General features: G+C 45.9%; 1 protein-coding gene across 4 annotated transcripts in view; it reads right to left on the bottom strand.

Moving 5' to 3' along the window:
* The window catches only part of tgfbr1b (transforming growth factor, beta receptor 1 b), a gene marked incomplete at both ends in the record, with an annotated part of 82,318 nt that overhangs the window by 15,182 nt on the left and 49,440 nt on the right, over nucleotides 1–17,696 (bottom strand). For 2 of the 4 annotated variants that reach the window (XM_080543832.1, XM_080543833.1), the window contains 4 exons: nucleotides 11,464–11,620; nucleotides 13,799–13,966; nucleotides 14,584–14,814; nucleotides 15,606–15,842. In XM_080543832.1, coding sequence (XP_080399958.1) covers nucleotides 11,464–11,620; nucleotides 13,799–13,966; nucleotides 14,584–14,814; nucleotides 15,606–15,842 — 793 coding nt within the window. The remainder of the gene's footprint in view (nucleotides 1–11,463; nucleotides 11,621–13,798; nucleotides 13,967–14,583; nucleotides 14,815–15,605; nucleotides 15,843–17,696) is intronic. The other 2 variants (XM_080543834.1, XM_080543835.1) reach the window with 2 other exon arrangements.

Below are 17,696 nucleotides of genomic sequence, written 5' to 3'. Positions count from 1 at the left end.
AGCGGTGCGCGTAGCTGTACTGTGGTTGTGATAGAGACATGAGCCCTTTCATGTTCTTTATGCGCCTGAGTCTCCTAAACACGTAGAGACCAACCCCGAGTCGATCAATGATTCCTACGATGAGCTATGGTAACTTTCCCGCACCTACCCCCTACCGGTGAATGCCTATTTTTTGCGGTTTTCCGGAGGTATTGTGCGGTAGGTGCGGGAGAGTTACCATAGCTCAGCGTAGGAAGTTCTGAACGACTCGGGGTTGGTCTCTACTTGTTACATCCTCCTGGACCTGACAGCAGCATTTGACACGGTGGATCACAAGCGGATCACACTATCCTCCACTGGGAGGATGCAAGTCCAGACTTCTCCCTGTTACCACAGGGGTCGGTTCTCGGCCCCATCCTCTTCATCACCTACATGCTCCCCCTCGGTCGTGTCATCACCAGATATGGGATGTCTTTCCATTGTTATGCTGATGACACACAGCTCTACATTAAAACTGCCCCAAGCCCCTCTGCAGCCATGTCATGTCTCACCACCTGTCTTGAGGAGATAAAGGCATGGATGAACAACAACTTCCTTCAGTTAAACAGTAACAAACCCGAAGCTCTTCTTGTTGGCACCCCACACCAGGTTCAGTCTTCGCCCACATCACAGCTCACCTTCGAGGGTCAAGTCATCCGATTCTCCTCCTCAGTCTCAAATCTGGGGGTTAGGTTTGACCCTCACCTGACCTTCAGTGACCATATAAAACACCTGTGCAAAACCTCCTTCTATCATCTCAGAAATATTTCCAAACTCCGTCCCACTCTAACCCTGTCAGATGCAGAGAACTTGTCCATGCCTTTGACTACTGCAATCCGCTCTTCATCGGGATTCCTGGCAAAAGCATACAGAAGCTGCCATACATCCAGAACAGCGCTGCCAGGATCCTGATGAGAGTCCACAAATACAAGCACATAACCCCCGTTCTACACTCACTACACTGGCTCCCTGTCTCATTCAGGGTTGACTACAAAGTCCTTCTTCTCACCCACAAATGCATCAACGGACACGCACCTCCCTATCTACAAGAACTCATCACTCCACAAACCTCCACCCGCACCCTCAGGTCTTCAAACAGTTTGCTCCTCCAGGTCCCCAATACCAGGCTCCGCACCATGGGGGACCGAGCCTTCTGTTCGGCTGCGCCGTGCCTGTGGAACAGCCTTCCTAGCCAGCTAAGGGCAGTACAGAGCCTGTGGAACAGCCTTCCTAGCCAGCTAAGGGCAGTACAGAGCCTGGACTCTTTTAAGACAGGCCTTTGACTGTTGAACTGTGTTCATTCTTGTGATTTATTTTGTGTTTTTTTACTATGTTTTTAACTTATTATGTTTTTGTTTTTTTTACTCTGTAGCACTCTGAGATTCTTTTGAATGAAAAGTGCAATACAAATAAAATGCATTATTATTATTTATAGTTAATAACACTTTAGTTAGCTAGCTAAACTAGCAAAGTAGCCTGTTGTGTACCCAGGCTTGAGACAGGGTTTTATATTGTAGTAATATTAATGTAACTTAATTTACATTACATTTACAGAAGATTCCTTGTTTGTAGCCCCTCTAAGTTTTAATGAGATCTGCCCCAATTACTGCACCCTGACAATATTTTAGTTTAGAATAAGGTTGGTAATTTAATGTCAAACTAGATGTATTCCTCTATTTCAGAGACCCACATCATCAGCAGTAAGTGTAAGTCTAATGATGGATCCAACTTCAGGTGAATGCAGCAGCAACCTGCCAAGAAAGCTGCATGGACAGCATCATCCACTGCTCTGATCATGGACAGCATCATCCACTGCTCTGATCATGGACAGCATCATCCACTGCTCTGATCATGGACAGCATCATCCACTGCTCTGATGATGACTCCAACTCAAACCTGGTGTCACTCCAAAACCTGGACTCATGGAGAACTTTGTTGAGGGCGGCAGAAATCAGAAAACATCTCCAAATTTTGGACCACACCTACCACCGGACTCCATACACCTACAGCTTTCACTGCCTTGTGGGCTAAATAAATGTAACTGTTCATCTGCCTCCGCCTCAGTGTCCTGCATTCGGGTCCACTCCCGTACAGAACGTAGGCTAACACACATTTTAAACGACAGCAGTCCATACTTTAAGAGGGGATAAGGTATTAAACTACCAACAACAAGGTCCAACAAGGTCTATCACATCAAATATTAATCTAGGGATGTATAGTAATTAATAAAAAAAATATTGTCTCAATGTTAGTAATCAACTGGGGAAGTTTCATGGTGATATCTATTAGGTAAAATGTTTTACCCATCAAAAAGTCCCCTGCCATATTCTGCTCCCCTTCACATGAGTCGCACGTAGCTCGGGCTGTGCTTGTGATAGAGACATGAGCCAGATGTCCTTTATGCGCCTGGGTCTCCTGAACAAGTAGAGACCAACCCCGAGTCGATCAGAACTTCCTACGCTGAGCTATGGTAACTTTCCCGCACCTACCGCACAATACCTCCGGAAAACCGCAAAAATTAGGCATTCACCGGTAGGGGGTAGGTGCGGGAAAGTTACCATAGCTCATCGTAGGAATCATTGATCGACTCGGGGTTGGTCTCTACGTGTTTAGAAGACTCAGGCGCATAAAGAACATGAAAGGGCTCATGTCTCTATCACAACCACAGCACAGCTACGTGCGAATCATACGAAGGGGAGCAAGATATGGCAGGGGACTTTTTCTGTCAAAACTCCGGTTTTGAAGAAAAGCACTCCATACCTTTAAGAGGTGATAACCACTAATAAGCTGCCAAACCAAAAGGTCTATCATATCAAAACATAATCTAGGGATGTATAGGAATAAAAAAATCACATCTAGAATTTGCTCAGAATTTGGTAATGAAAAATGGTTTGGCCCAAGGACTATAAGGAGAACTAGAAACATTGCTACTGTTTTAACTAACTGATGTAGCCAACTGAGTTGTTGCTAACAAACTAGCAGGATTCCAAGCTATCATCGTTTCCATAGCAACGCACAGAGCTGCTACAAAGAGACTTACCCAAAGATTGTTTACAAACTGGGGAAGCTACACTGACACCTGGAAATAACAGTGAACCAGAGTGAGTACTGCTTTATAACCTGGATACACACTCCAACCTGGGCAGACAACAGTCCAGAACAAGAACAACTCCCCAACCAGACTCAGTGACTCAGAGGGGGAGAGAGGCTTGTCTGCTCTCTGGACTGTGGTGAAAAAACTCCAAGTCAATGAAGAGGCTTCCAAGCAGGAGATAAGGCAACTCAAAGAAGAGGTGCGAAAGCTCAAAGAGGAAGTGAGAATGCTGACCAGCGAACGAACTGTGAAAGAGCCATCCATCCCCTCACAGGACCCAGCAGAACAACAGGATCAAGATGACAACACCAGCCAACCAGGACCGCCACCAAACCAAGAACCACAAATTCAAGCGCCCCCTTCTCAATCAGACCCCATTACCGAACCTCAAAATCCCCAAATTATACTCCTCATATGAGAGCAAAAACTCTTCCCAAATCACAGAGTTCTAAAACTAAAGTGTCAGAATACCAGTCATGCAATGGAGCTGCAGACAGAGGAGCACCTGGGGTCCCCCAGCCACATCAACATTCGCACTGGCACAAACGACCTGAGGAAGCAGGGAGAAGAGGTGGCCAAGTCTATCAAAGGAGTGACAACGAAGGCCTCCTCCACATTCCCTCACGCGAAGGTAGTCATCTCTACCCTGCTACCCAGGTGGGACTTCCACCCAGCCTTCATCAAAAACATAAGCGCTGAAATATCCAGAGAGTGTGCAATGAAGCAAAATGTATACTTGGCGGCCCACCCCACACTGGACGAGTACAGTCTATATGACCAAGTGCACATCTTCAAGGCAACAGTCCCCATTTTTGCAAAGACCCTGAAGGACGTCGCACTAGACCGCAGACCGAACACATCCTACAGGAGCAACAGAGACCATCAGACCACCACCTCACACAGACCATCATCTAGACGACCTGCTGCACCCAGAGAACACCCTGCTACATCTAGAGGACACCCTGCTATATCTAGAGGACACCCTGCTACATCTAGAGAACACCCTGCTGCATCTAGAGGACAGCCTGCTGCTGGCAATGTAAATGTATGTTCCCATGCCAATAAAGCCCTTTAAAATTGAAATTGAAATTGAAAAATTGAGAGAGAGAGAGAGAGACACACACACAGAGAGAGAGAGAGACACACACACAGAGAGAGAGAGAGAGACACACAGAGAGAGAGACATAGAGAGAGAGAGAGAGACAGAGAGAGAGACATAGAGAGAGAGAGAGACAGAGAGAGAGAGAGACATAGAGAGAGAGACACACAGAGAGAGAGAGACATACAGAGAGAGAGAGAGACATAGAGAGAGAGAGACTCAGAGAGAGAGAGAGAGAGAGAGAGAGAGACATAGAGAGAGAGAGTGAGAGAGAGACACACACAGAGAGAGAGAGAGAGAGACACATAGAGAGAGAGAGAGACACAGAGAGAGAGAGAGAGACAGAGATAGAGAGAGAGAGACATATAGAGAGAGAGAGTGAGAGAGAGACACACACAGAGAGAGAGAGAGAGAGTGAGAGACACACAGAGAGAGAGAGAGAGAGAGAGACAGAGAGAGAGAGACACACAGAGAGAGACACAGAGAGAGAGAGAGACAGAGAGAGAGAGACACACACACAGAGAGAGAGAGAGACAGAGAGAGAGACACACACAGAGAAAGAGACACAGAGAGAGAGAGACATAGAGTTAGAGACAGAGAGAGAGACACAGAGAGAGAGTTAGAGACAGAGAGAGAGAGAGAGACAGAGAGAGAGAGACACAGAGAGAGAGAGAGACACAGAGAGAGAGACAGAGAGAGAGACACAGAGAGAGAGAGACATAGAGAGAGAGACATAGAGAGAGACAGAGAGAGACATAGAGAGAGACAGAGAGAGACATAGAGAGAGACAGAGAGAGAGACATAGAGAGACAGAGAGAGAGAGACATAGAGAGAGAGACAGAGAGAGAGAGAGACAGAGTGAGAGAGAGACATAGAGAGACAGATAGCAGACAGCACAGGGTTAAATCCCGAGAGAGACAGACAGACAGACAGACAGACACCATGCCTTCCGGCTGCCAGCCACCCCAGTCCTGGAGCAGGGTGATGTGTTCCAGGGTTCTCCCCAAAGACCGGCGCTGCGCTGTGAGCCTGGAGGCGCGACTATGTCAACATTTGAAGGCAAATTCAACTATATATTCAGTCATCATAGAGTAACTCTTTGATCACCAACAACATCTTTGTAATGCAAGCGTTATGATGTTCCTCGTAGATGTTTTGCGCATTTGGACTTGACTAAAAGCAAGTTGGGTTTTGATGATGCAATCCAGCACCATGCTGTTAAAAACATCGTGGGGAGAACCGGTGTTCCCTTGGGCTGCATCTATTACCACTACTATTTAATGTTTTTTTCCCCCGATAAGCACACACAAGTTGTACGTCAAGTACAATATAACCCAATTTTAGATCCTACAGGGTGGATTACTCCTTCTATCACCAATATGTACCACCAACCTACAATCACAGCTATCGAGGCTAGCCCACTTGCCCTAGCTGGCTAGCTGGCTCCATCAACTATGAAACTCTAAATGATTCAGTAGCACAGTATGCAGCACTGACCCCTCCAGACCCAAGGATATGCTACGTTCAGCACAAGAACAGGACACAGAGATCGAGGGAGGAAAACAGCAAGAGAGAGTACACTGTGTGAGAAAGAGAAACTAGGAGATTGAGAGAGCATGTGAGAGAGCACGAGAGAGAGAAAGAAAGATGGATGGATGGAGAAAGGGATGCAGGGCAGTGGAGGGAGGGAGGGAGGGAGGGGCATGGCAGAGCAAGCCTACTCCACAGGGATCCCCTCGGCTAACGGCTAGCAGGCTAACACATGCTTGTCAAGAATGGAGAAGAGGCTAGTGAGACACTAACAGACTGGATGAGTCTAGTGAGACACTAACAGACTGGATGAGGCTAGTGAGACACTAACAGACTGGACGAGTCTAGTGAAACACTAACAGACTGGATGAGTCTAGTGAAACACTAACAGACTGGATGAGTCTAGTGAAACACTAACAGACTGGATGAGTCTAGTGAAACACTAACAGACTGGATGAGTCTAGTGAAACACTAACAGACTGGATGAGTCTAGTGACACACTAACAGACTGGATGAGTCTAGTGAAACACTAACAGACTGGATGAGTCTAGTGAAACACTAACAGACTGGATGAGTCTAGTGAAACACTAACAGACTGGATGAGTCTAGTGAAACACTAACAGACTGGATGAGTCTAGTGACACACTAACAGACTGGATGAGTCTAGTGAAACACTAACAGACTGGATGAGTCTAGTGAAACACTAACAGACTGGATGAGACTAGTGAAACACTAACAGACTGGATGAGTCTAGTGAAACACTAACAGACTGGATGAGTCTAGTGAAACACTAACAGACTGGATGAGTCTAGTGAAACACTAACAGACTGGATGAGTCTAGTCAGACTAACAGACTGGATGAGTCTAGTGACACACTAACAGACTGGATGAGTCTAGTCAGACACTAACAGACTGGATGAGTCTAGTGAAACACTAACACAGTGTTTTTCAACCTTTTTTGTGCCACGGCACATTTCTTACCTTGAAAAAATCCCATGGCACACCGCCATCCCAAATGTTACAAAATGATACATAGTAGCCTATCATATACGTAACATTATATGAACTTGTCGTTATACTCACTCAGTGCGAAGCCTGGGCCTGTATGTTGGCCATGTATGCGAGCCTTGCGCACAATTTGTCACTTGCAAGCAACTTTGCGTCATCACACTTCTCATCAGTTAAAACGGTTTTCAGCTCCTCCCGTAACTCAAACACGCGGGCCGGCACTTTTCCGCGGGACAATCATCGGACCGCCGTATGGAGCAATAACGTCTTATGCTGGGCTCCCGTCTCTTCACATAATGCTGCATATAAGCGGCTTTTCAGAGGTCTTGTTTTTACAAAGTTTACCATACGAACAACAGCTATCTCCGCTGGTAAAGTCTCGGCAACATAGCTGCTTGCTCCATCAGTGCAGACACTAACGCAGCTGTCCCACTGAAGTCCTCCCCTGTTGTTGTTTTTATGCAATGTCTTGCAAAAAAGAAATGTTCTGTGATTGTGTCTCCATCCACAAAGCGTGCATTGGCCAAGAGTTGAGCCAAGACTCAAGTTGCAAAGCAAACTGCCCACTGCCACGTATCTTCTCCAAAACAACATTTTCGATGTCTGCAGACATGTCATCAATGCATCTGGCAATCGTCTTAATGAATGAATGAAACAATGTAGGTTATTTTTATCATCTTTGGGTATGGGCATACAATCGTTAGGTTTTTCAGTCACGTATTCACACACCCTCCTGTCAATCACCTGGAAGAGGCCGCTTTGCGGGCGGCGATACGCTTTTCTCCGACTGTTACCATTCTTAAGCCGATCTTTTTGGGCTCGTCAACTTCTAACATTACACTCTGTAATATCATATTTCTTGGCTCCTCGACAGTTGTTTGATGCCTCTGCTTCATTGACCACCATGGTCTTAAAATTGGCATCGTAACTAGGGATGCACCGAACATTCGGCCACCGAATGTATTCGGCCGAATATCGCAAAATAAAGCACATTCGGTATTCGGCCGAATGTGTGAAAACACCGAATGTTTACCACCGAATAGTATGCGTGTTTTGATGACGCAATCAAACAGTGTAATAACGAGTTGTTTGTCCGTGAATAACACCACGCTATGCCCGGGGTAGAAACACAAGACTATGCTGGATAAGGTCCTTATGTCATCACGGTCATTTTAAGCCGTCAACCAGCCCTCTACGACCCCGGGAAGTGATGTTAAAAGTGAAGTTACTTCTGTTCAACTGGCTAAGCTAAACATCGCTAATCGCCATTACTTCTTAAAGTCACAAGCGCCCTTTTTTCATCTAGTGTTCAATACTTTTTCCCTGTTTCATTCCACTTTATTACACATAACTTTATTTACATATGGACTTAAATATTTAGATTTTTTGTCTGGATTGTTTGAGTTAATACCAACGTTAGATTTGCAGCCCGTTCCTTGGCCAGAGCCTTCAGCAGTTTGGGCATCGATGAACCTGCCACTTTTCCTGAATAAGTAGGCTTATATTGTTTTAAAGGGCAACCAGTTATTCATTTGTTTTATTTATCCCTATGCACATTTTTGTTATATATTGTGTAACTGACATGCCATAGCTGACAAGCTACACATACATAAGTTATATACATACGTTATACAGACAGATTTAATTTGAGCAGTCAGTCAAGTATAGGCATAATGTTGTTTGTTTGTTTTCTAATGTTTAAAACATTTTGTTAAAATGTTAAATATGGTCTTTTACGAAAAGAAGTAGCCTAGTAAAAAGTAGGCTCAAAGCACTTTTATCCCAATGCACTTTTTTGTTGTAGGCCTACAAAGATTTTCTTTCAGCAGCTATTCAGGGAAAACAAAAACATTTAATTTGACTGATTTATTTTATTTATTGTGCTTTGTTGGTATAGACTGATGTCTGCTGGAATGTTCAATAAAAGTTATTTTTTTTAAATCTCAATTTCTTTCTTTGAGAAGCATGAATAAAAAGCAAAATGTATTTAGTTTATGCAATGATAAAATTAAAAACTGCCGATACACATTCGGTATTCGGTATTCGGTATTCGGCCAAGTGTTTCCTTAAATTCGGCTTCGGCCTCGGCCAAGAATTTTCATTTCGGTGCATCCCTAATCGTAACTCCTCCTCTGTTGTTTGTTAACTTGACCAACCACTTGAGCCACTTTTTTCGAGCTGGTCCGAGTGTGTCTCTGCGGTGTCTCTCCGCGGGTGTGTGTGTGAGTGTGTCTCCATCTCTCCAGGCACCGTCACTGGGGTGTGTGTGAGAGGGAGAAACACGGTGGCTCGCGTGGGGAACAGTCTTTTGGCACCATACGTTGTTGTGAATTAATATTGATGTGTAAAAGTCTAGGGCGCGAATATAAGACGATGCAACTTTTTCAGACTTTTTTCCGGGGAAAAAACCCTGTCTTATATTCGGGTCAATACGGTAAGTGGAATTTGATAATTTCCCACGGCACATCTGATGATCTCTCACGGCACACTAGTGTGCCGCGGCACAGTGGTTGAAAAACACTGCACTAACAGACTGGATGAGGCTAGTGAGACACTAACAGACTGGATGGATTTCCCATACCATGTGACCAAACTACATTTCGTTGTCTTAGTACTTAGTACTCTGTCAATGACAATAAAGTTGAGTCTAATCTAAATCAGGCAAAAAAGGTTTCCTAGTTAACACTACAACTAGTAGAGCCGCCTTGGGGGTCAAATAGACCCCCTTTTTAGAATGTAAATCTGCTATCTACACACAGAGATCACTAGAGGGCGCTTCTTTTTTTAGCCTGCCTCCTACATAGAAAAACTGCAAAACAGCTTTATACTATCTTATTCTGAAGTGATTTAGAAAATGTAAAGATACTGGGTGGTAGAACACACATATCTAGGAAAAGTCATGAAAGGAGGGTCTTGAAATTTGATCGAGTGCAAAGATAGACATTTTCTTTTACTCACAGGGTTCACCGTGACCCCTCACGGCTCTTCTAGTGTTAAAGGGTAAGATAGAGTTTCTGACATCTGGTCAGATCACACATGGTCCGGAAATGCTTGCTTCCAACAACTGGGAAGAGAGGAAGTGGTCATCTGTTCCAGCTGGTGGTTTGGTCAGTTGTTTATAATGCACCTCAGTCAAGTCGTCGTGACTTGGGTCAGTTGAACGACACGAGAGAGACAAATGATCTCATCAACTCAATTAATTTCCCTCCCTACAGAACGGCACACACGCAGTATGTGTGGAGCATATTGTGGTATGTAATATTTGCTAGTGTGGCAGGCACCCCAGTCAGTGACAGGAGCCAGATATAGTCATCATCGTGGGCGGGGTGTTAGACTTGCGTTCCAGAGCTATGAGCTGAGAGGGGTTATTGAAGAAAAAATGTTAGCAGACCATTTAAATCTCGAATGGATGGAAATGAATAATTGTGGCTCTGGCGAACACAAGGTCTGACTGAGCATGAAGCAGTGTGGGTTTTTCTGGGAAAAACTGTCTGTCTGCAAGGCGCTGGCTAGTAGTGCTGCTTACTGCGGTAAGCGAGACGACCGAGGCATTTGTATGAGCTGCGTGTTTCCATGCGATGACTCACGCTCACACGCCAACCCTCCCTCATCCATCTCCATGACACATTTCGGAAACACTGAGGACAACCGGTTTTCATATGCCACCTTTACCTCTGCCCCTTTTTGGAGAGTGGCAGCTGTGGGAGCAGGGAATGGTGATTCAAATTCGCTACCGATTCTCACTGTGAGAAGTCACATATAAGTCTATAAGAAGTCTATTGATAAAGTCTATAGTAGTCTGTCAATAAAATCTATAAGAAGTCTATCAATAAAGTATATAAGAAGTCTATTGATAAAGTCTATAGTAGTCTGTCAATAAAATCTATAAGAAGTCTATCAATAAAGTCTATAAGAAGTCTATTGATAAAGTCTATAGTAGTCTGTCAATAAAATATATAAGAAGTCTATCAATAAAGTATATAAGAAGTCTATTGATAAAGTCTATAGTAGTCTGTCAATAAAATCTATAAGAAGTCTATCAATAAAGTCTATAAGAAGTCTATTGATAAAGTCTATAGTAGTCTGTAAATCTTTACCTTTTCTTTTGACTGTTTTCCCCTGCTTTTATATTCATTCTATGCTTGTATATGTTTTTATATTCACTTTATGTTCTTATTCCTGTTGTAAAGCACTTTGAGCTGCATTTCTTGTATGAAAGGTGCTATATAAATAAAGCTTTACTTACTTACTTACTTACCTAACCTTAAACATAAACCTTTTCATGTAATTGCAACCTTTTTGCCTACCCTAACGCTAGATCACCCTAACGCTAGATCAGAGACCAAAACCTCAATGTACTTCCTCCTACAGTGAGGACCAGACAGCAGTGGCGGCGGTCCCTCTAGCCAGTAGTAGAGGAGATCTGACAGTCCCTCTAGCCAGTCGTAGAGGAGATCTGACAGTCCTTCTAGCCAGTAGTAGAGGGAGATCTGACAGTCCCTCTAGCCAGTCGTAGAGGAGATCTGGCAGTCCCTCTAGCCAGTCGTAGAGGAGATCTGACAGTCCCTCTAGCCAGTAGTAGAGGAGATCTGACAGTCCCTCTAGCCAGTAGTAGAGGAGATCTGACAGCTCCTCTAGCCAGTAGTAGAGGGAGATCTGACAGCCAGTGAGTGAAGCCAGAAGGGTTACCCCCCTGAGGGGGAGCTCCGGTTACCTTTTGGTCCCCACTCTGTGGTTGGGGGCGATGTCGATGGTGTCTGTAGCAGAGTCGTGGCGGACGGCCAGGCCCAGGTCAGCGATACAGCACGTACCGTTCTTCTTTACCAGAATGTTCTTAGACTTCAGATCCCTGTGGGCGATGGCTGGTTTGCCTGGAGATATGACATGTGAAGGAGAAAGAGAGGAGGGGAGGGGGGGGGGGGGGGGGGAAGGGATTAGATTGAGAGCTCACTGATGCCTGAGGGAATCGTAAAGGGGAGGGAAGGAGGGGCACGTCACGTCACATACACACACACACACACACACACACACACACACACACACACTACACTACACTAGTCCCTAGTGGGCTCTTTGCTTTTCTGCTAACATGCCACTCTCCCAGAGGCTCCACTGGCAAAGTAAGCAGGGTGAGTGAGTGAGTGAGTGAGCGTATATATATATACCGTATTTTCCGCACTATAAGGCGCACCGGATTATAAGGCGCACCTTCAATGAATGGCCTATTTTAGAACTGTTTTCATATACAGGGCGCACCGGATTATAAGGCGCACCGGATTATAAGGCGCATAGAATAGATACTGCAGTCAAACGTTTGACTGGGGTTGCGTTACGCCCAAGCTCCACCTACTGCGTTGCGTCACCTCTCCATCGGTGTTGTGTCAACTTCCCGTTGTCCAAGCTCCACCTGAGCGTTGTCACCGTCAACGTTCTACCTGCTCCACTGTCAAAAATATATATTTTCCCACCTCAAGTATCAGCCGTTCGTCATCCATTTTTGCAACAAGCGTCAAGGACCTGCGGTGATACACAGCTGACTCGCGTGAATAGCAATTCGCAATAGCTGCAACCACGAGATATAGAGTAGTTAGCTACAAGCATTTTCAATCTGCTATTATCTCTATTAGTGGATTAACCGCTGTGGTGATTTAACAGCTGATAAAAATACATCAAGTAGACTACAAACAGAGCAAAACAACACCAGAAAACAACCAATAGGCTATACAATTATAACCAACAACCAATATGTGACAGCTCCTGGTGAAATGTGCAACGTACTTTTTCAGTTTTTACACATGCTTAAACTACAGATTGTAAGCTTTCAAATGATGTGTCATACATTCAAATCAGAGAAAGATTGAACACGACAGGCGTATTTGAATGTTGGTTCACCTCAAACACTGAATGGGAGAAAAGTGACTCTGACCAAACCACAACAAACGCTGCTAGCGGCTAACAGCTAACAAAACACATCGCTACGAAGGTCTAAACTGTATTTTAATAACATGACAACATACTGGGAGAACATCGACATGCTAAAAACACATAACTACACATAACTAGATGAACACACAGTTCTTGCTTTTGAACACGAGCTAAAACGAAACTATGTTTACAAGTCAACCCTCCCTTACCGGTAGCCTCCGGCAAACGAGAATAATGAATCCAATACACAAATGATAAGTGTTTAGTGATCGTTAAACTGTTGTTTATTATATCGAGTGGGTACTTTAAAACTTCAAGTTGAAAGCACCAAGAATCTCACTTTGTTCCCTCGGAAACTCTGTTTAGTCTTCTTTACTTGGGGTCTTGTGGTGTGGGACTGTGAGTAAGCACAGTATACCGGTGTTTACTGATTACCGTAATGCTGCAAGCGGTGCGGCTTTGTAGTTTACCAGTCGTACTGAAACATTTTGACAGAGCGCCTTGTACAACCAGTATGGATCACCAAATTAACCAATTGATCCATATATAAGGCGCTCCGGGTTATAAGGCGCACTGTCGTTTTTTTTGAAAATTAAAGGCTTTTAAGTGCGCCTTATAGTGCGGAAAATACGGTATATATATATATGTATATATATATATATATATATATATATATATATATATATATATATATACTGTATATATATGAGTGAGTGAGTGAGTGTATATATATGAGTGAGTAGCACTCTCTCAATGACAAGGTCATGCTTCTATTAGCAATTCCCTAAGTAGGAGACGAAACCAAACATTCCTAGTCTTCAAGGGGGACAGGGACGTGGGATACGACCCTCACCTTGCGTTAACCCTAACCCTCACCTTGCGTTAACCCTAACCTTCACCTTGCGTTAAGCCTAACCCTCACCTTGCGTTAACCCTAACCCTCAGCTTGCGTTAACCCTAACCCTAACCCTCACCTTGCGTTAAGCCTAACCCTTACCTTGCGTTAACCCTAACCCTCAGCTTGCGTTAACCCTAACCCTAACCCTCACCTTGCGTTAAGCCTAACCCTTACCTTGCGTTAACCGTAACCCTCAGCTTGCGTTAACCCTAACCCTAAGCCTCACCTTGCGTTCCCACGATCTCCATGTGTAGATGCGCCAGGCCGCTGGCAGTGGACAGGGACAGCTTGATCATGCCCTCCACCGTGACCGTGTAGCGGTTCAGGTAGTCGAACAGGGAGCCGTGCTCGTGGTAGTCAGACACCAGCCACAGCTGAGTCCACGTACCGTTATCTGAGAGAGCCACAGCTGAGTCCACGTACCGTTATCTGAGAGGGAGGGAGAGAGAGAGAGAGAGAGAGAGAGAGAGAGAGAGAGAGAGAGAGAGAGAGAGAGAGAGAGAGAGAGAGAGAGAGAGAGAGAGAGGAGGAGGAGGAGGAGGTGGAGGTAAATAAACACAGTGAGTCTCCACAACCTGTACCTCCAGATGGTCAGAGGGCACCATGAGCAGTTGGACCACAACCCTGATCAACCCTGGACCTATCACCACCCTGATCAACCCTGAACCGACCACCACCCTGATCAACCTACCACCACCCTGATCAACCCTGGACCTACCACCACCCTGATCAACCCTGGACCTACTACCACCCTGATCAACCTACCACCACCCTGATCAACCGCACGCACACACACACACGCACACACACACATGCACAAACGCACACGCGCACACACTCACACGCACAGAAATAAGTGTCAGACATTAAAGCATAGATAAACGGTATGATGCTGCAACATATTTCATGCCGTACTGCAGTTCTACCCCACCTCCTGACGGTTCTAATCTGGGTTCTAAACTGGGTTCTAAGCTGGGTTCTAAGATGGGTTCTAAGCCGGGGCGTTCTAACCTTTGTTGTCGGCGGCGATGAATCCCAGGATGTTCTCGTGGCGCAGCATGACGGTCTGGTAGATCTCCGCCTCCCTGAACCAGGAGCGCTCCTCCCTGGAGGAGAAGATCTTCACAGCGACCTCCTCCCCCCGCCACTTCCCCCGCCACACCTCCCCGAAGCGGCCCTTCCCTATGCTCTCCTGCAGGATGATGGTCCTGGCGATGGTCCTCTGCACCAGCAGAGGGAGGCCTGGGGGGGGGGGGGGGGGTTCACACATCATCATAGTGTTCCAGTCTGTTCTAAACATCTTCCCCTGATGTAACAACCCCAAATACCAATCCCCCCCGCCCCTCTCTACTAAGGCTCCACAAGGTTGAAAAATAAACAAAAAAACAAACAAAAAAAGCCTTGAAATGTCCCAGAAAATGCTCTTGACAAATCAGGATCACAACAGCACAACAACACTCCCTGTCATGACATCAAGACCGGCTGATGTGGAATCAGCGTGTAAACAAGGTCTTCTGACTGAACCCCTGACCCCCTTGCTCCACGTTAAACCCCTGGCTCCCCGGGCCAGCGCTGATGGCCAGGCGTTAGTGGATGTTTGGAGTGGGCCGCCCCGCCGCGGGCCAGAGCCACCCTGTCATTACACCTGCTGCTCCAGTACCAGCTGACCCACACGGCCCATAAGGCCCTGCTGCTTTCACTCCACACACACACCCACTCAATTACTCACACACACACACACACACACTTCGATCCTTCAATCGATTCTATTCACCACCGCAGCAGGATGTCTCCCTAAGCACTGCACTTCCACACACACACGCGCACACACACACACACACACACACACACACACACACAGACACACAGACACACACACACACACACACACACTTCGATCCTTGACGGTTATCTACCTCCTCAGCAGGACAGCACAGTGGAACCAATAGTGCAAAATGCTGTGCAAAGTACAATAAGATGAAAATCAACATGACACAGTTGTAGGAGTCAGGTAGAGTTCAGGTAGTACTCACCGGAGCCGGAGCCCGAGGTGGTCATGTCGTAGATGAGGTCTTTGAGCGTGGTCCCCACGGTGATGAAGGGGTGGTCCATGGAGGGGTCCTCCTCGTTGGGGACACGGTGGTGGACCCCTGCTCGGCTGTGACAGATGTAGAAGACCAGCACCAGCACGAAGCACAGCACGCACACAGGCCCTGCTATCACAGCCGCCAAGGCTACGGGCCCCAGGGAAGGGGTCTTCACTGTGGGCACTGGGGAGGGGAGGGGGGGGGGGGGGGGGGGCAGGGGGAGAGGGGTGTTATTCTCTGACCCTAGACGTGTTGGGGCACATCTTCCATAGACACATCTTCCATAGACACATCTTCCATAGACACATCTTCCATAGACACATCTCCCATAGACACATCTCCCATAGACACATCTCCCATAGACACATCTTCCATAGACACATCTTCCATAGACACATCTTCCATAGACACATCTCCCATAGACACATCTCCCATAGACACATCTTCCATAGACACATCTCCCATAGACACATCTTCCATAGACACATCTTCCATAGACACATCTCCCATAGACACATCTTCCATAGACACATCTTCCATAGACACATCTTCCATAGACACATCTTCCATAGACACATCTCCCATAGACACATCTCCCATAGACACATCTCCCATAGACACATCTTCCATAGACACATCTTCCATAGACACATCTTCCATAGACACATCTTCCATAGACACATCTTCCATAGACACATCTTCCATAGACACATCTTCCATAGACACATCTTCCATAGACACATCTTCCATAGACACATCTCCCATAGACACATCTTCCATAGACACATCTTCCATAGACACATCTTCCATAGACACATCTTCCATAGACACATCTTCCATAGACACATCTTTCATCCGTTCATTCTGTAAACATGGTTGCCGTGGTGTTCTGAACACATGTCCCCCAGGGGTGGGTGGCTGAAAGGCGGCATATGACACCGTAGTTGACTGTCACGAGGAGTCTTCAACAGACACTTACTGTTTACACTCAAACCCACGTTGATATATATATATATATATGTGTGTGTGTGTGTGTGTGTGCGCATCTCTGTAACTCAAACCTATGACTCACCAGATCAACTGTGAGGCTGGGAGAGGAGCCTGTCATGCTGAAGGCTAAGCTCAGCTATATGATTCAGATCACAAGACGGTGTAGAAAAGGCTGCCGTTGTCACCATAGGCACGCTCTCTTCCTTCACAAACTCTGAACAAGAGCGACCCTGCCCCCCGTGACCTGCTCTGTCTGTCCGTCTGTACGTCTGCCCCCCGTGACCCGCTCTGTCTGTCCGTCTGTACATCTTTGAGAAGGCGACGCTGCGTACACGGAGCAGACAGAGCTCGTCACCAGCCAGGGTTAAAGTTGCGGCGCGTTTTAACGATTTTCTTTGTCTGTTAAATTTCTTATTAAACTGTCAGACCAGAACAGAGCTCGCCTGGTCCAAGGCTTCTGGCAAATTGTGAAAGGGCAGCGGATGGCTTACGTTGTACAGCAACAGAACATTTGGGATGGGGGGTGGGGGACGACGACTCTTGCCAAGAAGCCAAATAGGCAGCAAAGAGCGTGGGTATCAGCCATCTGTTACGTGGCAAGGTGCCCCTCCATTCTGGAGTCAGAGATGCTAGATAGGAGATGCTGATAGAAATGCTTTCTGGACCCTGTAGTGGAATGACTGGCCATGTTTTCTACACTTCCCACTCTGCCATTAGCCTGGTTGTGATAGTCTAATTTTAGTTGAGACTAACTCTAGACTAGGGATGGGACGATTATCGTGTTTATCGTTAATCGCGATAAAAACACCCGCGATAACTTTATCGTGGAGAATTTTAATTAGTTGAATAATCGTCATAATCGGTTTTTTTTAATTTATTTTTTTTTTATTATTATTATTTTTAAATGACTGGACTTTTTAAATAGGCACTACATTTTATAAACACTGCTTTGTCTGACTGGTGGTCCCCAGCTGATGACCCAGTTAGGCCCACATAGGTGTTCAGTGAGGTGTCACAGCACACCTGTTCTAAAGGCACTGTTGGAGG

The sequence above is a fragment of the Nansenia antarctica genome, assembly GCF_963989245.1.
Source record: "Nansenia antarctica genome assembly, chromosome: 13".
Classification (NCBI taxonomy): Eukaryota; Metazoa; Chordata; class Actinopteri; order Argentiniformes; family Microstomatidae; genus Nansenia; species Nansenia antarctica.
This window is presented reverse-complemented; position numbering and strand designations above follow the sequence as displayed.